Genomic DNA, 23794 nt, shown 5'->3' with positions numbered 1-23794 from the left:
AGTATCTTGTGCGATCGTTAAACTTAATAAATGGCACATTAGCTCTTTAGAACACGTCTGGTGAACGCAAAAGGTGAAAATTTGTAAATATACGACGTTGCAAGGAGTTGTAGAACCTTATTACATGCGAAAGATTTTTGTTGATGTTGGGTTTGTGACCATTAAGATTTGCAAAATATTTGACGAAGTTGAGACCCTCAGATGAGTTGTTCGATGAAGTACAGTTAAAAAAAAATGGTAGAGATAAGTTATGTTGAAGTTGAATAGTTGAATTTCTGAAGTTAGTGCGAGATCAGTGTGCGAATATTAAGTATGTCGTTTTAAACACAGCCTGTTTTATAATCTTTCACCGCCTTGCTTTACCATTATATGTTTGAACCATGTCATCATTTGTATCAAGTTTGCTTTGTAATTTCTATCTTGCAGTTACAATACTACCCTTATATCTTTATGCTATATGATAATCAAAGTATTTGAAACTATATAAATATGAATGCTAAGGTTCTTTGCTTTTACACAAAGTGTTAAAATAATGTAATGTATTTTGTAATACATTAATTTTCGAGGACGAAAATTTTTATAAGTGGGATAGGGTGTAAGACCCAGAAATTTTAGAAAACTTTATTATGAGCCAATTTCAAATTTATTTATTTATTAGACATTTTATTTTCATAAATTATTTCATTGAAAATAATTAAATCAGGTTTTGATAATAAAAATATAAATTTTACTCAATTTCATTATTAATGAATAATTTTCTATACTTAAATTATAAAATTTAACAGTTATAAAAGAATAGAAATTTTATATGATTTAGTTTTAAATAATTGAGATTTTAGAATTTAATACTTTAATTTTATAAACAAAGAAAATTAATTATATTATTTCTAATTTTAAATTAGAATACCTAATTAAATGCCAATTAGCAAATTGATAATTAAAATAATATTTTTTTTAAAAAAAGTAATTTTAAAGAATTAAATTATATTTTAAATTTATACATTATACCCATAATTTTATTAAAATTACCTAAACTACCCAAAAATTCCCAAATTGAACCCACTAGCCCTAACCTAACCTAGCCACCTCCTTACCCACCGCCACACCCTCCTTTCCCCAACAACACCCACACACAACAGAACCCACATACCTCAACAAAAAAAAAAAAAGAAGAAAAAAATAAAAGAAAAGGAAAGGGAAATCGGAGGGAAGGGGAGAGCCGAGAGGAGAAGAGGGGAGGGAGGCGCACCGGCGTTGCTGGGCCTCACCGCCGCCATCGTGTCCTCACCGAGTCTTGGAGGGAGACCGCGCCACCACATGCAGCCATCACCGCCGCGCCGCGTCGCTGCTCCGCCGCCGTTCACGCTTCTGTCACTGTCAAAACCGCATGCCGCCGTTGGAAGTATTTTCATCGTCGCCATTAATGGAGCTTGGTGAACAGTGGGAAGACGCGCGAGGAAGGAGAAGCCTTCGCCGTCGCACCTTGTGCTTCCAGTTTCCGTCGTCACCGTGCAGAGTCGCCGCCATCGTCATTATCACGGGTTGCTGCTGCTGCGCGTGTGATCATCGCTGCCTCTGGGTCCGTCACCGTCGAGGCTGGTCGCGGGCAGAAGAAGGAGAAGAGACCTCCGTCACCGCCGAGCCAAACGCAGGAGAGAGAAGGAGCCCGCGGGAGAGGAGCTTGTTACCGTCGCTTCTGCCGCTGGAGAATACCTCTACTGCCACTGAGATCTATCGCTGGTAAAGTTTTAAGTTGGCTTTTGTTTCCTTTAATTTCCGGGAGCTTAATCATCGTTGTATGTTTGTTTCAGTCACCGTTGCCGGAGTTCTGGTCGCCGCTGCCGTTCGAGGTGGCTGCCGGAGCTGCCGCCAAACCGGTCCAGCGACCGCCGCTGTTTCATTTTCTTAGTTCGGTAAGTACTTATGTCTCGGGAACCCATGTTAATAATCTGTTATGTTTGGTCATAAACTCCGAGGTTCTGGTAACGTAGGGTCGTGTTTTGAGCGTTGCACGTCGCTTTTAAGTTGCTGTGAGTGCTGCGAAAGTGATCAGGGGCTGAGTTTGAGGTTGCTATCGGTTTCGGGTTAAGAGAAACGGTTTCGTTGACGCGTTTTGAGTTATGGTTTCGACGAGTCGAGGTAGGGGTTTTCTTAAAATCTATTTTATATTACAGAGTTGTGATAAATAGATATTGATGCAAAGAGATTTACTTTTGTGATTATATTTGTCTTGTGGATGTAATGGATTGTTGGACTGGATTATTGGATGCTTGATTGCTTGAGTGAAGTACGGTTGTTGATAAGAAATGGATTTGGAAAGTTATTTACTTGATTATTATGAAAAGTGGTTTTTTCTTGGTTTGAAGTTAAACCGGTTTGATTTTGAGTCGGTCTAATTTTATAAATAATTTAATACTTGAGCTGGTTTGACTTTAAAAAGAGTTTTATTGTTGGAATTGGGCTGATTTGAGAATACTTTGATATTGGAATTGGTTAAATTTTGGAAAGTGATTGAGATTTGGAAACGGTTGAGAAAGGATTTGAGAAATGTTTGGATGGGACCCGAAAAGGGTGGCAGTGTCCGAGTTTTAAAGGAAATGCTGCCGAAATTTTATAAAATTGAAAGTTTTATTTGAGGCAATTAATTAAAAAGATTTGTTTTTAAATGTTCTATGTTTCAAGATTGATTTATTTATCAAAGAAAGAATTATGTTTTGAATTAGGACTGTTAATGAATGGGATGGAAAGAAGGATGATGAGGATTGATGAGGATTTTCCTTGAAATATGGTTTTTGAATGAAGTTGGAAATGAGATTTGGATTGATGAATGATTATGATGTTAAGAATGTTGAGATATGATCTTCGAATTATTTATATGGCTTATGAATTTGAAATATCTGAGATACGAGGTTCCCTGGATTAAGTGCTGTGGCTTGCCACCACGTGTACCAGGTTGAAAACTCGATACTCTGTTGACCCTATGATGTAAGTGTGTGACCGGGCACTATATAAATTCCCGGGAATGTTACCCCCATTGAGTAATATTGATTATTTGAGAAAAAGCTATGCATAGACTCTTGGGGATGCACGTCGGGGGACAGTCTAAGTACAATTCAGACTTGTCGGGTTGGCTGGATAACCGACAGATGAGCCTCATCAGCCATAGGACAGGCATACATCATATGCATTTGTATGCTTTGCTTGGGTTTGAACTTGTTTTGGTTTGCCTAATTGCTAAACTATTCTTAACTGCTACTTGAACTATTTGCTGTAACTGCTACCTACTTGTGCTTTCCTTGTCTGTCTTGCCTGTGTTTGTCCTTGCGTGCTACATTTGAGAATGAACTTGGATGCTGAATTGATGATTGTATTGTTTGATTGCGTGGTTGATTTCTGATTGAGATTTTTCTTATAAGAAAGGAAAGATTTCGAATTTCTGAAAGATTAAACATTGTTTCTTTGAAAAGGGTTTTGAACGATTTCCTATTGGTTTTAAAGGATTCATAAGGCAAAGATAATCATCGAGCTTGAAAACAGTTTTCTTATTGAATATCTTCTTATGACAACTTTGAAACTCCGTGGTGAGGCTGTGTGGTTAGGTTCTCACCCCCTACAGCTTTACCTTTTCAGGAACCGGATGAAGAAGCGTTAAGAAGAGTTATACTGCGTTTAGTTGATATGTTGTATTAATTAGATTATTTTCTTCCCTCGTCTTTGTTATTACAAGTTTGTAAGAGGGATAGGAATTGTATGTTTTATATGTATATTATATTATGAGTTATTATGTAAGGAGTCTTGTATATGAATCTATGCCTGTTTGTATTTTTCTTAAGATAAAGTGTTTATTTCCGGTTTTCAAGGAAATCAGCGATACAGTGTCGAGTCACAGGCTTCTATTTTAGTATTTAGTATGTAAAGTAGTCGTAATACTCCCTTCTATCAGAGTAGCGCAGCCGGAAGCGTGACTTCTGATAGTGAGGGTGTTACATATATGCTACGATTTTATTTTGTTATTAATGTATATATACTCCTATATTATATATTCTATGATTCCTATATTCTCAGATAATATTTTTAAATTTTCTTTAGTTTAATTTATTATTTTTAGTCATCAGAATTTATTATTTTTAGTCATCAATTCAGTTTCTTTAATTTAATAATCCGACAATATATTTTAATTATATATAATTAGAATGTGCTTTCTATCCCTTTTTTCTCTCTATTTTATGATTCGGGTATAATATTTGTACTTTTTTTTATTTTTGTTTTTTTTATCTTAATTTTGCTAAATTTTTTTATAATTTTGTTTTATATCAATTATTTTTTTATGTATTTTAATTAATAGAATTATTTTATTTAAAGACATTTTAAATTTTTTATAATATTTTTATAAATGTTGATTAATAGGTTCTTCAAATTTTTTTTCTTAAAATTTGTTTAATGAGATTGTATTTAAATTTTTCTCTTTTATCTTTTATATTCATTGATTATATTAATCTTCTATTACAATACATTTTTTTATTTATTCCACACATTATTTATTTTACCTTCTTTTACTTCTTTTAATTATTCTCTTTATTTTATTTTTAATTTTATTTTTACTCCTCATATATAAATTTATTATAATTCATTACATTCATGTTCTTTTTTAATTTAAGTAATTTTTTTAGGTTATATTTTACTATTGATGTTCTATGTTGTTTACTGTGCTTGTTTTTAATTTTTTAGTTATGTGTAAATATATTTATAAAAATATGATTTTATTTTGTGCAGTATTTACTACCGCGTTTAGTAGATAAATAACAAAATTTTTATTTATTGTTACATTGATTGAGTTTGAAGATTTTATTTTTACTTTTATACATTTGTTTATATTGTATGATTTATATTTGTGTTAGTGACATCACAGTTCATACATTTTAATATTTGTGTAACAAATCTTATAAATTGTTTTTACAAGTTATAATTTATTTTTGTTTTATCTGGATATTCAATTTTAATAATATTTTTATTTATTTATAAATATATTATTTCTTATTTTTATTTAAAAAAATTATAAGATAGTAGTATAAATATAATTTTTTTTAATTTTATTCTTAATATTTAGTTTTAGTTTTATTCTTAATATTTTAATATGTTTCGGTTATCTATCTATTACTATATCTAACTAACAACGAAAATTCAATTTGAGCCGATTTGAGATATATAGGACACGTGAACTTTATCTACATTGGGTTTTAAGACAATGAACCTAATTCGAATTTTAGGATCCTAACAATAGACCTAGATTAATCTTACTCGCTTGAGTTAATATTTTGAGTCATTACTGTAATAAATACTATACTATTAAATATGATTATATTTAGGATATATAAAAGTTAGGTATACTTACAATAGATTTTATAATCAAACTAAAAAAATTCTAATTATCTTTTTTTTTCTTTTTTAATTTTAAATATTATTTACTATCTTAATGAAAAAGTGAATAATAATAATCACTCACATAATTAAAATAGATCATGCTAACATATACATGACACTACATATATCAAGGATTATTATATGTGATAAATTATTTCTTTATTTTTCTAAAAATAATTTATATGTAAATTAACTAATCTTTATAACATACGATCTATTGCATAATTTTTCTCCTCTTAATATGGATAAATTGATGAATTTAATATACAAAATATAATTTATATTATTTAACATAAGAAATAAGTAACTTAAACCATTATCTAAGACAATAAATATAATAATACAAATACTTATATATTTATTAGTATTAAAAAAATATACAAATAATATAAACATGATTTTTTTGGTAGAAAAAAATAATAAAGGTTATTAATTAAGTTAATTACATAAAAAATTATGAATAATTTTTTAAATAATAAGAAAAAATAAGATCATTATTTTCACATATTACAAAGTTTATAAAAAAAATTTAGACAATAAATTAATTCTCAATAAATTATACATTAGCTCTGTTAAAAAAATAAATTATATGTTAGATATATATATATATATATTATCAATTGTTAAGTTATAATTAATTTCTAACTCAATTTTTAGTAATTAAAATTTAAATGATTAAAATTATTAAATGTTGAATATTTTGTAGCTAACTAATTTTATTTTTGTTATTAAAATTTTAAAAAAGGTGAGTTGTTAATCAATTCTGAATTCAATTTAAATTTAAATTTGTGTAAGAAAATATTTTAAATTTTTTTCACTAACCAGAATTAATTTTGAAATAAAAAATTATTTTGTACATCATATTATAAGATAGTATAGTCATTCAGTTTTTCTTTAATGGCAATTATTGTCAAATAAAATGATATAAAAATAGAAAAAAAATATTTACCAATCTAGAAATAATAATTCATTTTTCAATAGAATAAATTATATATTGAATAAGAAAAGGTATTATAGTTTCTTTTTACACAAACTAATATACTCAACGACGGTGTTTTAGTAATATTACCAAGAAATATTAATCAATCTAGTAGCTTTTGTAATGACATAAGTTTATAAGTTTAGAAGCTTGAAAATCATGTCATAAAATATAAAATTTTAACCGGCAGTAACAAGTTGATCATATTATTTGATTTCCTAAATGAATATGATACCAATAAATAAAACTGTCACAGTTAAATTTTAACAAAGACAAATCTCCATAAGTATTGCTGTCATCAATGAGAATTGTTCTACTTTTAAGACAAATACTATTTTCTTTCAATGTATTTTTCAACTCGGCAAGTCGAGAACTAATTCTCCACGCATTTAAGCTCCATTTATTAAGGGTCTGCCACTAACCAGTGAGTTGTTACATAGACAAGACGGAATTCGAAACTCTAATACTTATTTAAGTAGATAAGTGAGATGACCACTCAATCAATTTAAATCAATTAAGACAAATACTAATTTTTTAAATATTTTTAACATTAAAAATAATTAGACTTTAATTTTAATGATAACTTTATAAAATATTTATAGTAATAATTATTATATATTTTTTTTGTTTAATCTCTTTTAATAAAAAAAGTTATATATTTTTATTAATTATTCCGTACCGTGTACGGAACATTAACTAGTTGTGAACAAAAAATACACTTGATTTTTGGTACAAAAAATTTAATGTTTTTTATTGGCTTTCAAGTAGTATTTAATGTTGTTTAATTACTATGATCCTACCCCCTCCCACGGAAATAGAAAAAATTTTTTATTATATTTTTATTAATTATTCCGTACCGTGTACGGTACATTAACTGGTTGTGAACAAAAAATACACTTGATCTTTGGTACAAGAAATTTAATGTTTTTTATTGACTTTCAAGTAGTATTTAATGTTGTTTAATTACTATGATCGTACCCCCTCCCACGGAAACGGGCCTGCTACACATACAAGTATACAAGCATCCAAGTTGGTCCAGCCCAAATCGAAGACACGCGCATAAGGAAGCATAACATGGCGCGTCAAAATCACGCGCTCAACACAAACGGTTACGTATGGCAGACTCTTCCACTTCCTCCACTTCTTCCACTTCTCAAAACGCTTCGAAAACAAGGAAACGCTCCCATTTTCGAGCAAAAATCAAAGTTCAAAATATACAAATCGTTGTTCGAAACCTTCATCAAAACAACATCAAACTCTCCGTGAAGAATCTGAAGAGAAAACGAAGCAACAACACTCAACGTAAGTTCATTAAGATTACTGTATATTTTAGTTTTCTTCAACGTCGTTCTTCTAGGGTTTACTGTGCTATTATTCTTGCTTCTTTGTTACACTGTTCTAAGTTCTACGTCGTTCTTCTAAGTTCTACGTCGTTCTACATTCTTGTTCTAAGTTCTCTTGCTACTGTTGTTGATTTTTGGGGGTTTATTCCGTAGATTGGGGGTTGTATACTGCTTGAACTTGTAATGTGGCTTGATATTGATGCATGTTTGACTGATATCTGACTGATATATATGAATGTATCTGAATAATATCTATCTCACTGTTATCAATGGGTGTATCTGATTCTTACATATGGGTGTATCTTACTGTTATCAATGGGTGTATCTGACTCATATATGCGTGTATCTTACTGATATCTCAATTAATTTGATATTGAAGCATGTTTGAGTGATACCTGACTGATATATATGGATTTATCTGAATCATATCTATGGGTGTATCTCACTGTTAACAATGAGTGTATCTGATTCTTACATATGGGTGTATCCTACTGTTATTAGACCTTGTAATGTTGCTTGATATTGAAGCATGTTTGACTGATATCTGACTGATATATATGAATGTATCTGAATAATATCAATGGGTGTATCTCACTGTTATCAATGGGTGTATCTGATTCTTACATATGGGTGTATCTTACTGTTACTAATGGGTGTATATTTGTGTGTATTTCTTGTTTCAGACAAAATGGCAGCAAGAAACCAAACAAAGGATCTTAAGTGTGCCACACATCTCCTGAGTGATAAGTTCAGAAACATGACTGAGGAGAAGAAGGCAATTGTTAGGGATCTTGGATTTGGTGGGTTGATGCACGTCCCACCTCTAAGGGTGGATCACCAACTCTTAAGGGAACTGGCAAACAACTTCAAACTTGGGGAGAACAGACTGAAGACAGGATATGGTTCTTTCCAAATAACACCAAAGACAATAGGTGATGCGCTTGGCATCAATGCAACAGGTAACTAGCTCAAAATTATAAGTGTATATTAAGTTCATGCATGGGTGTATTTAAGGTTGATGCTTGGGTGTGTTTGAACCGATTTTGATACTTTGTTGTTTTCCTTTTTGTAGAAAATCTGTTTCCTGAGAGAGTTGAGTATAAGCAACTTCTGATGATGACAAAATAATTTATAGAAGATTCCAGGGTAAGACCCTCAAAAGTCTTACCGATGAAATGATGGAAATCGGCGTTGGCAGCGAAGAGGAACGCCTGATGTTCAAGAGGATATTCATCCTCTACATACAGATGGCGTTCCTTTTGCCAACGACGATAAACAAAATATCACCCGTGCACCTGGCCACAATTTTTAATATGGACGGCATATCGGAGAGAAACTGGGGGGGGCATGTTTTGACCTTCTTGATCAAAGGCATCACAGACTACCAGGAGAAGAAGAAGAAGGCAATTGATGGCTGCCTCTTTGTTCTCATGATAATATACTTTCATCTTTCTGAAAACAAAGGCAAGAAGAGGGCTGAAAGACCACCAAAGCCTTGGATTGCCAACTGGACTAAGGAGCAGTTGGTGGAAAGAATGACTGCAGAAAGAGAAGAAATTTTGGTAAGTAAACATAATATGTTGCTTGTATTTTATTTACCTGAATGCTGCTAGCTAAAATATCTCATGTTTTAGGGGATTGTGAAGATGGCGGAGACAAGAGCAAGAGAAAAAATGAAAAAAAAAGAAAAAAAAGAAAAAAAAACAAGAAATAAAAAAAACAAAAAAAAGGAAGGCGAGTCCAACATCGTCTTCGGAGACAGAAACAGCTACTGACAGTGACACTTCTACCTCTGAGTCTGAGACTCAACAAGACTCAGAGGATTCAGCAAGAAAACACCCCATCAAAAAGTGGAAAAAGTAAGTACCATACTTGGGTGTAATTTCTTTTTCGAGTTGGGTGTATTTTGTTGATCACGTTGGGTGTATTTTTAGTATGTTCTAAATAATCACTGTTTGCCTTCCAGAATGGACTCCAGAAAAAGAAAGCAGAGGCAAGAGGAGCCAGATTCTGATTCAGAATCTGAATCTGAACAAAGTGATGAGTAATGTCCTGAAATTATTACTCCTTTCTTTTGGCTTCATTATAAAGATTTCGTGTATTAACTGAAGTGTCTATTATTAACTTATAGGAGCGAAGAATCATCACCTGCAGAGAAGGAGAAGGAGAAGAAAAAAACAAAAACAACACCAAAAAAGTAAGCACTTCTTTGCATAATATTCTGTGATAAAATTAATTTTTTATTTCTGATTGGTACTCTTTTTTTTCCACCCAGAACACAACCAAAAAAGAAAAAAGTTCTCGTGGAGGATTCACCTCCTAAAGAAGACCAATACTTTGACGGGTACAGTACCTCGTAAGCTATATTACCGTCTATCGTCGTAATTATTTTTGTTAACATCTTCTTTTATGAATGTAGTGAGACATATGAAATATCAAGTGACGAACTGGATGAATGGCTAGGGCAAAACGTTGATAAATCTGCTGCAGAGGGGTATGTCTTGCTGGGCTGTCTATTTCATATTTTGTTGTGTTTTGTATGCTAATAATTGTTTCTTGTTTCGCAGCGAGAACCAACCTGACCTGCGATCGACAGAAGGTCGCTATGTGTCGTCTGAAACGTAAGAAGCTTTATTATTTAATAAAATCTTGTTATCATGATTTGGGTGTGTCTTGTGGAACCATTTGGGTGTATTGTGTGGATCAAGTTGGGTGTATGTTGTTTAATAAGTTGGAATATTAACTTTGTTGTGTTGGGTGTATATTGTCCATTCGGTTGGTTGTATCTTGTGCATTCATTTGGGTGTATTTTATACCTGTATCTTATTTTGTCTGAATAACATGAAATCTGTTTTAGAATACCGGCTGTGAACTTGGGAAGTGATGGTCCTTCCTCTCAAGGACACACAGAACAGAGTAGTGTAAACCAGCCGTCACAGAGCATGTAATTTCTCTTTTAAATAACCATTACTTTTGTTCTTCTATTACCCTTCTACTTCTAATTCTGTATATATTTTTTTTAGAAAAAAAAGCCCTTTATTATTTTATTCAAGAAAAAAAAGGCAGGAAAAAAAAGCAAAAACTGCAAGTATGTAAGTTCTCAAAAAAACAAAGCCTGTCTTCTTTTTGAATTGTTCGGGTGTATTTCTTGAATTTCTTTGGGTGTATTTTAGGTTGAGTCCGTCTGATTCGAATATGATGGTTGTGAGGGAACAGACACCGTCCGAAGCGCTTGCAATGTGAGTTTTACAATAATATTTCAACCTTATAACCTTATTATTTTCAAAGGCGTTGTTAACCTTTCATTTTTCTTCTTGTTTAGAGTCCCGATTCTGGTTTTTGTGCCGGCATCCCAAACAACCACTGAGACAGATTTTGAACCAACCCCTATGCTACAGATTGAAGAGACTACAGAAACGTAAGAAATAGTATTGAGTGTATATTTGTTTGGAGTTTGGGTGTATATTAGCTAACAGTTTGGGTGTATATTGTTCCTGATTAGTTTCTTTTACGCCGTGATTAATTTTTTGTAACTGTGCAGCACTCCTGAAACCCCCAAACAACTTCAAGAGACCACACCCACGGTTCCCCCAGCTCCAACTAAAATATAAGTTCATCAGACTAAAATCAATCTTTGCTTATCATCCGTATATTCTTATTCTTATTCTTATTCTTATACATGATGACGCAGTCATCCAGACGCAGAAGACGCTGCTGCCCTGTTGATGATGGCACGGACAGCTTCCTATGTTCCTAAAACAGATCCAGGGGTGCCATCATTCAGCCTTGGATTGACTGATTCAAGCCAGGAGGGGGCGTCAACGCAGGAGACAGAAAGGGAAAAATCTCCAGAAGCTGCGAATTTGATAGAACAATTGGACAGTTTGGTCCAAAGAATAGCAAGCAGCGCGACGAAGGGAAAAAACACAAGTCCACAAATTCAGAGGGAGACTGGGGGAGAAAGTTCTGCAAAGTTTGAAACTCCTCGGGGATTATATCAAATTACGGATGATATGAAACAAAAGTGCTACATCTGGGGGACAAGACTGAAGGAAGATGCAGATGGCAATACTAACGAGTATGAGGAAATGTGCACTCTGATTGGCCAAGGAAAATACATTTTGATGAGAATGCACCTTGCTTCCCTCCAGGAAAAAAGTGATATAGAATCTCAGGTAATATTATAATAAGATTAATGTTTTTACACCAAAGTCAATTACAATGCTTATTAATGTAAAATTGATTTCGGCATATATTTCTAGATTGTATCTGCCATCTGCCTCATCCTCAACAATAAAAATGAAAAGAGATTTCAAGAACAAATATACTGTCTCCCCCCCGATATTGTGGTAAGTGTTACTTCTACGAACTTCGGGTGTATTTTCTGTATTGATTTGGGTGTATTTTTCACGTTCGATTGGGTGTAAGTTTAGTATTTCATTTCTTGTTTCCCATTCTTGCAGTGCATGGCACTTTCGGATCACCCAAATGGGGAATTCATATCACCGAAAACGAAAAAGGAATTCAGGGTGGAAGCCTACCCGAGTTTCATTCCCTTCATAGATAGAAAAAAATTGACTTCGCACCCATATGTAAGTTTTCGTTTGCTAAATTTGTTAGTACGCTTATTTACTTATTTGCAAAATAAAATAACACACTATTCATGTGTGGCAATCCTTCAGATTTTTGCCCCTGTCTGCTACGCGGGGCATTGGTGGTTATGGCTGATAAATACAAGAAAGCGGAAATGTCAAATACTTGACCCGCTACACAAAAAAGCTCCCACCGATGAGAGAAAGGCCATTAATAAATTCACTGTAAGTTGCCTCTGTCTTCTTTACTTTAATAGATAGGTCTATTTTGTTAGTTGTGATGGGTGTATATTGTCTATTCAGTTGGGTGTATCTTGTCCATTCATTCGGGTGTATTACTGATTTGTTTTCGTATTTAAGGGATACGTATTTTCAAGATTGATAACATATGCCGGCGGGGAACCTCTTCAGAAAGGGGAGAGGGAGAAGGAAATTAAATCACCATATGTTAAAATATCAGGCCAAAAAACAAGGTATAAATTTGTGAGTCTGAACATTAAACTTTCCTAAATGAGATTTGTAATTTATTTTCTTCGTTTTCAGCTATGACTGCGCTGTGTACGTTATGAAGTGGATGGAGATAATTGAGCCGGAAAACATCAAAAAGGGGAAGTATCAATGGGATAATTGGCCACAGGTAACTGTCTTTAGAACCATATAACTCTGTATTACTTTACTGAATTAATATTGCTGTTTAAACAGAATATACTTTTTTATTGTAGGAGGAGGTGGACCACTATAGAGTGGAGTACGCTTCCCGGATACTATTCAGTGAGATGAATACACAGAGAGATCGGGCAATTAGAGAGAGTAGTGCTATAAGGCTGTCGAAGCCATCCTCTGTATTATTGAGTCCGTTTTGTCAGATTAATTCTGCTGATATAGAAACTGGGTAATCCATCTGCTTGGTAGTTTGTAAATTGAACAAATGATGTAAATATTTGCCATTTAACAACAACTTCTATTCCATGTATATTTTTTCCCATAGTTAAAATATCTTTGCTGGTAAACTGTCAGTGATGTATTCAAAAGCTGTATTACAGGTGGTAAAATATGAAGGAAAAAATCAAGGCATATATAAACACAAATTATAAACTGTTACACCCAACGCAAGTCTAATAATACACCCAAGATTGTATAAAATATACACCCAAACTATCTGCGCTGTATTCAAAATGTATGAATTACATGTACTAAAATATGAAGAAAAACATCAAATCAAATATAAACCCATAACCTGAGAATTTTTACAGCTTTTGTTTTATATATATCTATATATGTGTCTATATCTAAATTGTGAATTAACGAAAATACACCCAAAATAACATTGCTTTTACACCCATATTCTGTAAAACTATACACCCAAGGAGTTATCCCCTGCTGCTGGTACCCTAAACTGATAACTCATAACGTGTCCTTGATATTGGCTGCAATTTGAATGCGCCGCTGATGCAGCATCAAACAGGTTTATCTGAAATATAACACACACACATTACCTAAACTATTAACGAGAAAAATAAACTCAATCGCCACAAATTTAAAGAACATTACTTTTACCTCGCTTAAAACTTTCGTCTTCTTCTTCTTTGTGGCATTTGCGATCTGTTTCTCCAGCTTTGAACCTAGCCTGTTTTTTGGACGTCCTCTTGTTCAAATCCTTGGCGGGCTTTGAAGCTCGTTAACGGATTCCAAGTTGGCGTCTTCGTGGGATAAAGAAGATGTCCCCTTCCTTTTGGCTTTTAATGCTTCCATCTCGGCCATGACGTTATCGTACGCATGGTGCAGAATTGCAGTCAGCTCCTCCGATTCGGAGGCAAATTCGCATATATTTTGTGAACGAAAAACCAATTGGTCGAACCTCTTGCTTCTTGGCTCCATTAGTGGCTCGTCGTGGCTGCTCTTGATGTGTGTGTGTCGCCTCTTTACCTTCTTGCTCCATCGTTCCAGTATGTATCTCGGTGACACTTGGCTTACTTGTTCAAAGCTTAACACGCTTAGTGGGTGACGGCACAGTATCCCTCTCGACTCGAATAATAAGCAATGGCATTTTACCTCGGCTGCAACCGAGTCGTAAGTAACCACGAACTTGTTGAATATTGAGCTGGAAACTTGTTCTCCGACTTCGTATACTGAATAGCCTAGAGCGGAATTCTTTAGTCTGGTGATGCAATTCGCCTTTCCTCTGAATTGCGCTTGGACTTCCCTAAACTTTGCGTGAGTGTACGCATCTTGAAACTGAGCTTCAATGCAGGATTTGGTTGCACACGGTATGACCGTATGAAAATCTGCAGCATCTGATTCTCTCTCTGCTTGCTCCCTGCTTCTGAGGCAATTATCGTATTGTTTGACGAACTGAATAAGCGAGCTGTTCCGGGTGATATACTTGTTAAAAAATGAATGCATGCTCTCGCTCCTTTGTGTGCTTCTCATCCCTGCCCAGAAATGGTGATCCAGATAGATAGGAACCCATATGTGACGGTCTTCGTACAGATCTGCATAATACACCCAAACACAGTCTATAAATACACCCGAGAAAACATGCAATTTACACCTCTGATGCAGATTTTAAAAAGACATTACCTGAAAGCCACTTGTTGTCCACAAGACCAAAATTCAGCAGAAAATCGTTCCAATTCATATCGAATGAGTCTTTGCTTTGGGAGTTCCAAACAACTTGGCTCATTTCTTGTTCGATATCGGCATGTCCCTTGTACCCGTTTAATTTGCTTGGAATCTTCTTCATGATGTGCCAAATGCACCAGCGGTGAACTGTTGTTGGCATACAGGCCTCTAAAGCCCTTTTCATGGATGCGCACTGATCGGTGAGAAACCCTTTCGGAGCGTTTCCTCCCATGCAACGAAGCCAGCTTTGAAATAACCATTTGAATGATTCAATTTCTTCGTTCTTCATCAAAGAGCATCCGAGAAGTGTTGATTGACCGTGGTGATTCACCCCGACAAAAGAACCACAGACCAAATTATACCTGAAACAAATTACCATGGTCCAGAATGCAAAATCATTAGCTACACCCTAACAAATGCTTCGCATACACCCAATGAAACAGCCAATATACACCTCTACTGCGGATTCGTAAAAATAAATTAATTTGGCATCATAAACAGGGACAGTTTGTTACCTGTTTGTATTGTAGGTGGTGTCGAATGAAATGACGTCTCCGAAATACTCAAAGGCGGCTCTGCTTCTTGCATCGGCCCAAAAAGCCAGCTTAATCGATTGATCCTCTTCGAGTTGGAGCTCAAAAAAGAAATTCGGATTCTTCTCTTTCATTCTTAACAAATATTTCCCGAATTCCTTTGCATCTTCTTGTTCGGAAACATTCCACACTTCCCTGGTAATGTAATTCCTCACGTCCTTTTCGATAAAATTTAACTCGCGGTGACCCCCGGCAGCCGCAACAAATGATTGGTAGGTTTTGCTTGGTCTGATACCGGCCTCCTCGTTATTCTCTATCGTACGACGAATGGACATGCTTAGTTCCCTGTGCTGTTTGAGCATCTCTGCTTTGCTTGGATAGCAGGGATGTGAATGATCCAGCACAACCTTTGAAATGATCCAAGCACCGACATCCTTCAATGTGTGTATATAAATTCTTGCAGGACAGTTTAGACCGGCTGTCGGATTGGTCTTCTCGGTCGGAGATATTTTAGATTTCCATTTTCCCTCTCTGCTACATGTAATCAGTTGGTTCTTAATCTCGTTTCCCTTCCTATTTGTGCACCGAACTCTTGTAGAGAAACCTGCAGCCTTGGCGTAGTTCCTGTAAAATTTTCCAGCATCTTCAAGGGTAGTAAAGGTCATTCCGACCTTTGGAACAAGCTCGTCATCAACAACTGAGAGAGGCTGCAAAATACACCGTGTCAAAACTGTAAATACACCCATAGATATGATTCAAATACACCCAATCATGTCTAATACGATACACCCGAACCGCAACAACTCAACTACAGAATGACTTTTAAAGCCATAAACTGTAAATACACAGCCTGCAGATATACACCATCTCAAAAACTAAAAACACACCTAATCATGTCTGTTATAATACACCTGAACAACAACAAGTCAATTAAAATAACAAAAAACCAGTAAAGTGTAGATACACCCACACTTCTAGCTAAAATACACCCAAACAAGAATTGATCTACACCCGAGCGTCTGCTACAAATTCCAGGTAATTAATCACAACTAATACATTGAATCGACAGATTCAGGTAAACGTGTTACTTTCACAGTCAATGTTCAGCAATTTTTCAACTACACAATGCTATACAAATTACTGAAAGAAAATTCATACTAATCCTATGTAAATCAAACCTCAGGGACTTCGTTAGATTTTGACTCATAATCCACTTCGCTTGCATTCAGCTGACAATCTGAGGTTGAATGATCCATTATCTTCAAAACGAGATCAAACTTTAATTTCGGAAAACAACAAATCAAAAATAGAAAACGAAACTCGAGTTGCAGAGAGAGACAAAGGTAACCTAAACGAAGAAGATGCTAGTGAGAAAAGGAGAAGAAAAGAACAATGGAGAAGAAGGAGGGAAGACGCGGGAGAAGAAGAACAACGAAATCTCAAAATAACGAAAACGAAAAGGGAAAGAAATATTTTAAATCTGGTAGTTAGATATACGCGCGATGTTATATAGCGCGTGTAATCAACGTACCTGAAGCAGCGCATATTTTGATTTTATTGTTTAATGAACTTGTAAAGCATACAAGCCCAGAACTTTTCCGCCACGGAAATAGAAAAAAAATTGATTATTAACTATGTGAGAAAGACTGCAAATCTACAAGAATGATAATTAGCTCCTGTAAAACTTTAAGCCATTTAATACTTTGTGAAGCTACTTCTCATTGCACTAGAAAAAAACTAAGTGTCCCTATGTTTGTGATTAAAATTAAATATCTGTATATTGATCAATGTACCTTATAATTTTCCTATCTAAAAAGAATTTCAAGAACTTAAAATGAAAATATTATTGAAGTGGCATGGGAATGTAATATTTCAGGCCATTTTTAGTTTTTGTTTTTTAAATTTTGTGAAAGAAAAAATAGTAAAAATAATAAATTAATATTTTTTATTTTCACGTCTATTTTTTTAAACAAAATTTAAAAATAAAAATACTGAAAATTAAATTGCAAACTATATATACCATGGTTCCTCAGAGGCTACATAAGGGTGACTGAAGATCTTGGCAGCATTGTGTCTCTTGTTTGTAGGGATTGGCTCTCCAGATGGGGTGTATGCATCACAAATAACCTAAAAAAATATACAATTTTTATTTATTTTATTTTTCAACTACAAGGTTAATGAAAAGTTGACCCAATAATTGAAACCAGTATTTAGAAATGAAAAGAAAAAGAGACTTACAAGAATATTCTCTCCCCTCCTGAATGGGTCCTTGAAGATGGCTTGTGGGCTCGCTTGTTCAACACAAAAAACAAACCCCACTCATCAGTTTCTTGTGAAAATGAAATACCAACGAAAGGATAGGAGTGTAAATAGAAAAGTAAAGTATGTATTTGTTTTTTAGTTTCTAGTCCTCCAAAATTCTGATTGCAAACACATGACAAGCTAACAAAGAAAGAAAATCTAAAATCTAAAGTTGAAATAAATTTAAATTTAAAAAAAGAAGGGTAATGGATCATACTATAGGATGAGTTCACTATCTTCAGCAGGAGCTTGACGAGTGCTAGAACCATGATAGTTCCATTTTGGAAGTTTTGAAGGACCAGGGAGTGTCTGTGTTTTGATTGAAACAGAAAAAGAAATTAAGGTCAATTTTCACAAATCAAAAGAATCACGATGAAAATTGATAGCTTTTCACACGTATCCAGATGTGTGATTAAGCAACATAAAATTATTACCCTTTCTTTGCTTCTGATGTCGAAGCCAGATCCACACCAATCCTGCTATATATATGTGAGTGAGATTCAAGCTGGTGAAGAGATTATTGTCACAATAGAAATAACGATAATACCAACAAGAATAATTCTACTAACAATAACAATCTATAACAATATATAAAGTGAATAGTAGAGTTTGGTGTCCAATTTCTATTTTTCCATCTTAATCTTATTGATAAATAGTGTTTAATATAATTGTCGTCTTAAAATTTGGTCAAAAATGTAATTATTAGTTAATTTTTTTTGTTCTTTATAAGTTACTTTTTTTATTCTACACATAACTTCTACTCATGTTGTCTTTTTTTTCTTTGTTCTATGGAGTACATGTAGTACTCTCTGCTTATTTTTATTTTACTTAATTAAAAAAATAATAATAAATATGTGTATGGAGAATAGTAAAAAATAATAAAAATGAAAATAAAATTTTTTTAAAAAATAATAGAACAAAATATGATTTAACATATTAAATATAAAATTAAAAAAATTAACAATTAAAATTATGTAAGAAAAATAGTTCTTTAAATTTAAATTTTTATATCTACTTCAAATTAAATAAGATTAAAAAAATAAATAAATTTATAAATATTTATAAATTTTTATCTTAATTGTTACATATAATAACAACATAATAATTTTAGTATCATACTTAAATTAATTTAAATTTTATTATTCTATACATTAAAAAATAAATAACTTATAAAATTTTTATTTTTATTTTTATTTATTAATAATTTATTATTTATTAAAGTTTTTATTTTTTATCTCAAATTTATAATTTAAAAAACATAAAAATTAATTTCCTAAAAATATTAGGAAAAAAATAAAAAATAAAAAATTACAATTTTGTTTTGAAATTAAATGAAATTTTAAGAAAATCTTAATAATTTTATTAGTTAGAGACATAGAAGTTGACATATTAGATCTAGAGAAATATTAAGAATTATTACAAATAAGTGTTAAGAATAGGGAAGATATTCAACAATAATATAATATTTTTATATTTTTGTTTCAACACAAATGATCCGTTATGACCATCAACAAATTGTGTATTTATACTACTTAACACGTAAACCGTGGTAGCCAAGAGTGTGGTTTACGTTAAAGGCCTCCTCTTCATAAACCGTGGGAAACAACCACGGTTTATGCCTAAGTTTTTTTTCTTCCTAATCCGTGGTAGGTAGCCACAGATTATGCCCAATCTCTTCCAACCATAAACCCTCCTAATCTTGGACGGTTTACATTGAAACTAGAAACCGTGGTTAGCTCCCACGGTTTACATAAAAATAAAATTGCACATACATGTAAGAAGTTTCTATTTTATGTATACAAGTAAACCATTCACACAATTTATTTAATTAGGTTAAGTGAATTGAAAAATAGCTTATTTTCTAGTCAAAAATAAGATACGAAAAGTTATACCTGGAGGAAGCATTATTTGGGTCCAATATTAAATACCATATTAAGCACCTTTATGTTTAACTTAATAGAGGAGTACAATTTAAGGGTCTAGTACATGAAAACTAGTGCAGTTCCATACTTTGCAAAGTTGTACTTGTAGGGCTATGCCACATTTAGATTTTCTATATATGATTTAGGGTGTCACAAATTTCAATCAAGAAATGGGAAACCATTTAGGACCGAAGAATAAAAATCATTTATTTTCTCCACTCCTGATGTTTCAATGAACACACAAAAAATTTCTGTAATCTTTATCCAACAAGATAGTTTCTTCTTGTACCATTTGGAGGACTATAACATCATTTATGAAAAATGTAATAAAAAGTAAAATAATAAGAGAAATAAATAAAACAAAAGTAAGCAATCAATGAGATATTTTATTTCATTTATTAAAATAATCACAGGTATAAATAAATATGGTAAATAAAATAACATTAGGCAATTAGCACTTTAGCAATGATAATAAGATGGGCTGTGACATATATAAACATGGACATAATAATTGTTGTTTTGGGAAATGATAAAACTGACCCAACCCAAAAACAAAACTATACTAATTAATTCTTCCACGGTGAATTATAACCTGCACCTAGCAGAATGAAGTGAATAATGCAGTTCGTCTTTTCTATTTTGTTGTCCCCTTTATATAACTGATACGTGTAAAAAATTTTTATCATGCGACAAAAGTGCAAGTTGCTTTATTATCGTTTTTTGGATGTGCAAATTTTATATGAAAATTTTACTTTTAGCCTAATGGTGTCTATTTTGTAAATAATAAAAAAATTGTAATGCAAATTCGAAAATATGAAATACATATTTATTAAAAATATTTCTTTCCTATTGTACAAATATTGGCTTTTGTTTTTTGAAGCCCAAATCAACCCATTGACTCCAACTCAATGTATCACAGCTATTCCGATCAGAGAAAAGTCAAGAATTTCTCGCCAAGGCCAGGACAGAATCGTAGCAAGTGGCTGTGAAGAAAAAAGATGGTGATGAGTTCTAACGACGACGGCGGTTCGCGTTGCAGCAACGCACGAAGTCAGTCGACACAGTGATGACGAAGTACGGGAGCTGTGTTTACTTCGCATGGGGAGGCGATGTCGCAGTGTCAATTTGTTGGAAGCATCGGCCATGGAAATGGAAGCTGTAACCAACAGTTTTGGGAAAGAAGGGAGATCAAGTTCGGGGCATAGGTTTTGTGTTTTGGTTTGGGCCTTTTTTGGCACCAAACTCTAACCAGAAAAAAAAATGTATCATGATGCGTGAGCATTTATCCTATCTTTTCCTAGTGGATTTGCATTTAAATTGTTAAGTTTAATCAAGAATTAATTATCTTTTAGCCACTATGGATGCTACTTTGAGTCTAATGCAATTTTATTTATTTTAAGTAGCATTCGGATGGATTTGATGGAGTTTCTGCAGAGAAAGAGAAGAAACCAAGGAGCTGACAAGCGAGGAGCGATGCGTGCGCGGGCCTGACGCGTGTGCGTGATTTGGAGCTATCGATGGCGACGCGTGCGCGTACATGACGTGTACGCGTGAAAAGCGAATCTGCTCAACGACGCGTGCGCGTACCTGACGCGTACGCGTGACATGTGAAAAAGACCATCGACGCGTATGCGTGACTGACGCGTACGCATGACAAGCGCGACATGCAGAAAACGCTGGGGGAGATTTCAGGCCGAGTTTCGACCCAGTTTTTGGCCCAGAAACACAGACTAGAACTAGGGAATAGCAGGGACTCAAGGGAGATTCACACAAGAATGGTTATGCCCACTCCAAGTTAGACGTGGACCCTACAAAGTAAGTGGTCCCCATCCATCAATTGAAGACATGTTGATTGCTTTAATTAATTCTGATTTAAAACTTTATTTTATTTTATTTAAAAATAGGAAAAGATATTATTTTAGTTTTTTTTAGAAGATAGAATTTAAATTAATTAGGATTAGATATAAAGGGATTCCAACAGGGGGTTCCAACACAACATTATTCCATTCCAATTTACAATCCTAGTTTTCTACTTTGAACCATGAGCAACTAAACCTCCATTGTTAAGGTTAGGAGCTCTGTCTATTTGTATGGATTGATTTTATTGCTTTTTCTATTTTAATTCATGTATGGATTTATAATTTAAGAATTGTTTTCGCTCTTTATCTTATGAATTTGGGTGGAACGGAAGTATGACCCTCTTTCTACTTGAGTTCTTGTATAACTTGGAAAAGCTCTTTACTTGAACAACAGCTTGAAAACATATTCTCCTAAATTTTAATTATCTGGATTTAATGGGATACGTGATATATAATCCTTTTATTTTTGGGTAATTAGAGTTTTTGTGGCATATAAACTGGAATTTGATCATCACCCTCTAATTGGAATTAATTGACCAAGGAATTGCCTGTTGATGAATTTTAGAGGAGACTAGAAAGGTCTAAGGAATTAGGGTCTAGTCACATATAGTTTGCCATAAATTAAATCCTACATGATTAAAATAGTTAGTAAGAAAAGTTAATCCAGAAAATTAGATAACTCTGAAACCTTAACTGTCTTATCCATACTTTACTCCCAACCCATTTACTTTACTATTTTAATTTCTGCACGATTGTTTAATGCTCGTTGAATATTTAAACACTACTTTCTGTTTGCCTAACTAAGTAAATTAATCAACCATTGTTGTTTAGTCCTTCAATCCTCGTGGGATCGACCCTCACTCACCTGAGGTATTACTTGGTACGACCCGGTGCACTTGCCGGTTAGTTTGTGGATTATAAATTCCGCACCATATTTTTGGCGCCGTTGCCGGGGATTGATAGTGATTAACAACTATCAGTTGTTTGATTGCTTAGATTAGGCGTTTTAGTTTTAATTTTATTTAAATTTTGTTTATTATTTTCGAAAAAAAAATTTTTAGCACTAATATTTTTCCTGTTAATTTTCGAAAATTTCTATCCAATTACAGTTATTATTTTCGAAACTTATTTAATTATTTTATTTAGTATTTTTATTTTATTATTTTACACAGGATACCTCACTGGGACTTCTCTGCACTCTGACGTAGAGAATCCCATCTTTTCTTGTTATTCTGTTTGTTTATGCGCAGGAACAGAGACAAGGAACCTCTGTTAGACTTTGATCCAGAACCTGAAAAGACTTGTAGGCGATGTTTACAACAAGCAAGACTTTGTAAGGCTGCATAATCCACTATGGATCAGAATAATGTTGTTAATGCCAATGTGGCAAATTTGAATGGGAATGAAGAACAAAGGAGAGTGCTTGACTCTTACTCTGCTCCTACTGCAGATCTTTATGGTAAAATCATTGTGGTGCCTCCTATAACTGCGAACAACTTTGAGTTGAAGCCACAATTGGTCACCCTAGTGTAACAAAAATGTCAGTATCATGGTCTTCCACACGAAGACCCAAATTAATTTATTTCTAACTTTCTGCAGATTTGTGATACTGTGAAGATAAATAGAGTGAACCTAGAGGTGTACAAACTCATGCTCTTCCCATTTGCTCTGAGGGATAGGGTAAAGCTATGGCTAGATTCCCAACCTAAGGAGAGTTTGAATACTTGGGACAAGGTTGTTACTGAGTTTCTTACTAAATTTTTTCCACCAAAGAAGCTGACTAAGCTTAGGGTGGAAGTTCAGACCTTCAGGCAGAGGGATGGTGAAACTCTTTATGAAGCTTGGGAGAGGTACAAGCTACTGATTAGTGGTGTGCGAAATCGTGATCATTCCTTCCTTGGTAACGGCGGTAAAAACTCAATACGCACGTTCATGTTCTTAATTCTGTTTCACAACTTCGTACAACTAACTAGCAATTGCACTGGGTCGTCCAAGTAATAAACCTTACGTGAGTAAGGGTCGATCCCACGGAGATTGTCGGTATGAAGCAAGCTAGGGTCATCTTGTAAATCTCAGTCAGGCAGATATTAAATGGTTATGATATTTTCGAATAATAATAATAATTAAATAGAAAATAAAGATAGAGATACTTATGTAAATCATTGGTGAGAATTTCAGATAAGCGTATAGAGATGCTTTCGTTCCTCTGAACCTCTGCTTTC

At 33.6% G+C, this 23794-nt stretch overlaps 3 protein-coding genes and 3 long non-coding RNA genes across 6 annotated transcripts; 4 read left to right on the top strand and 2 right to left on the bottom strand.

Annotated features, from left to right (window-relative positions):
• Nucleotides 1–2120: 2120 nt before the first annotated feature.
• Nucleotides 2121–8871, top strand: LOC110268994 (uncharacterized). Its single transcript, XM_088483710.1, has 3 exons — nt 2121–2139; nt 8427–8702; nt 8816–8871. Exons 1-3 carry the CDS (start codon nt 2121–2123, stop codon nt 8869–8871), a joined length of 351 nt encoding a protein of 116 aa, XP_088339836.1.
• A 1042-nt stretch (nt 8872–9913) lies between these two features.
• Nucleotides 9914–10306, top strand: LOC107628473 (uncharacterized). The gene is made up of 3 exons (XR_001617806.3): nt 9914–9940; nt 10019–10087; nt 10163–10306. It is a non-coding gene; the product is annotated as an uncharacterized LOC107628473 (long non-coding RNA).
• A 344-nt stretch (nt 10307–10650) lies between these two features.
• Nucleotides 10651–10982, top strand: LOC148569298 (uncharacterized). The gene is made up of 3 exons (XR_015880801.1): nt 10651–10687; nt 10767–10835; nt 10917–10982. It is a non-coding gene; the product is annotated as an uncharacterized LOC148569298 (long non-coding RNA).
• A 486-nt stretch (nt 10983–11468) lies between these two features.
• LOC148569297 (uncharacterized) lies at nt 11469–12596 on the top strand. The gene is made up of 4 exons (XM_088483048.1): nt 11469–11918; nt 12006–12092; nt 12207–12335; nt 12426–12596. Exons 1-4 carry the CDS (start codon nt 11469–11471, stop codon nt 12594–12596), a joined length of 837 nt encoding a protein of 278 aa, XP_088339174.1.
• A 1077-nt stretch (nt 12597–13673) lies between these two features.
• On the bottom strand, nt 13674–16783 carry LOC148569296 (protein FAR-RED IMPAIRED RESPONSE 1-like). The gene is made up of 5 exons (XM_088485645.1): nt 16669–16783; nt 15473–16197; nt 14916–15319; nt 13893–14827; nt 13674–13806 (listed from the first exon to the last, which is right to left on the bottom strand). The coding sequence occupies exons 1-4, from the start codon at nt 16744–16746 to the stop codon at nt 13986–13988; spliced, it is 2049 nt and encodes a 682-aa protein (XP_088341771.1). The 5' UTR covers nt 16747–16783; the 3' UTR covers nt 13674–13806; nt 13893–13985.
• A 705-nt stretch (nt 16784–17488) lies between these two features.
• LOC107638058 (uncharacterized) lies at nt 17489–18101 on the bottom strand. The gene is made up of 3 exons (XR_015880622.1): nt 18009–18101; nt 17729–17781; nt 17489–17617 (listed from the first exon to the last, which is right to left on the bottom strand). It is a non-coding gene; the product is annotated as an uncharacterized LOC107638058 (long non-coding RNA).
• Nucleotides 18102–23794: the final 5693 nt, after the last annotated feature.

The sequence above is a fragment of the Arachis ipaensis genome, chromosome B4 (assembly GCF_059453495.1).
Source record: "Arachis ipaensis isolate K30076 ecotype BB chromosome B4, ASM5945349v1, whole genome shotgun sequence".
In the NCBI taxonomy this organism is placed as follows: domain Eukaryota; kingdom Viridiplantae; phylum Streptophyta; class Magnoliopsida; order Fabales; family Fabaceae; genus Arachis; species Arachis ipaensis.
This window is presented reverse-complemented; position numbering and strand designations above follow the sequence as displayed.

Excerpts from the sequence above, each read along its gene's own strand:
- LOC110268994 (XM_088483710.1), top strand. Across the intron at positions 8,703-8,815 it reads GCTTGGCATCAATGCAACAG|AAAATCTGTTTCCTGAGAGA; the intron begins GTAACTAGCTCA and ends TCCTTTTTGTAG.
- LOC148569297 (XM_088483048.1), top strand. The coding sequence starts at position 11,469 with ATGATGGCACGGACAGCTTCCTATGTTCCTAAAACAGATCCAGGGGTG. Across the intron at positions 11,919-12,005 it reads AAAGTGATATAGAATCTCAG|ATTGTATCTGCCATCTGCCT; the intron begins GTAATATTATAA and ends ATATATTTCTAG. Across the intron at positions 12,093-12,206 it reads GTCTCCCCCCCGATATTGTG|TGCATGGCACTTTCGGATCA; the intron begins GTAAGTGTTACT and ends CCATTCTTGCAG.
- LOC148569296 (XM_088485645.1), bottom strand. The coding sequence starts at position 16,746 with ATGGATCATTCAACCTCAGATTGTCAGCTGAATGCAAGCGAAGTGGAT. Across the intron at positions 16,198-16,668 it reads AATCTAACGAAGTCCCTGAG|CCTCTCTCAGTTGTTGATGA; the intron begins GTTTGATTTACA and ends TGTATTTTGCAG. Across the intron at positions 15,320-15,472 it reads ACCACCTACAATACAAACAG|GTATAATTTGGTCTGTGGTT; the intron begins GTAACAAACTGT and ends AATTTGTTTCAG.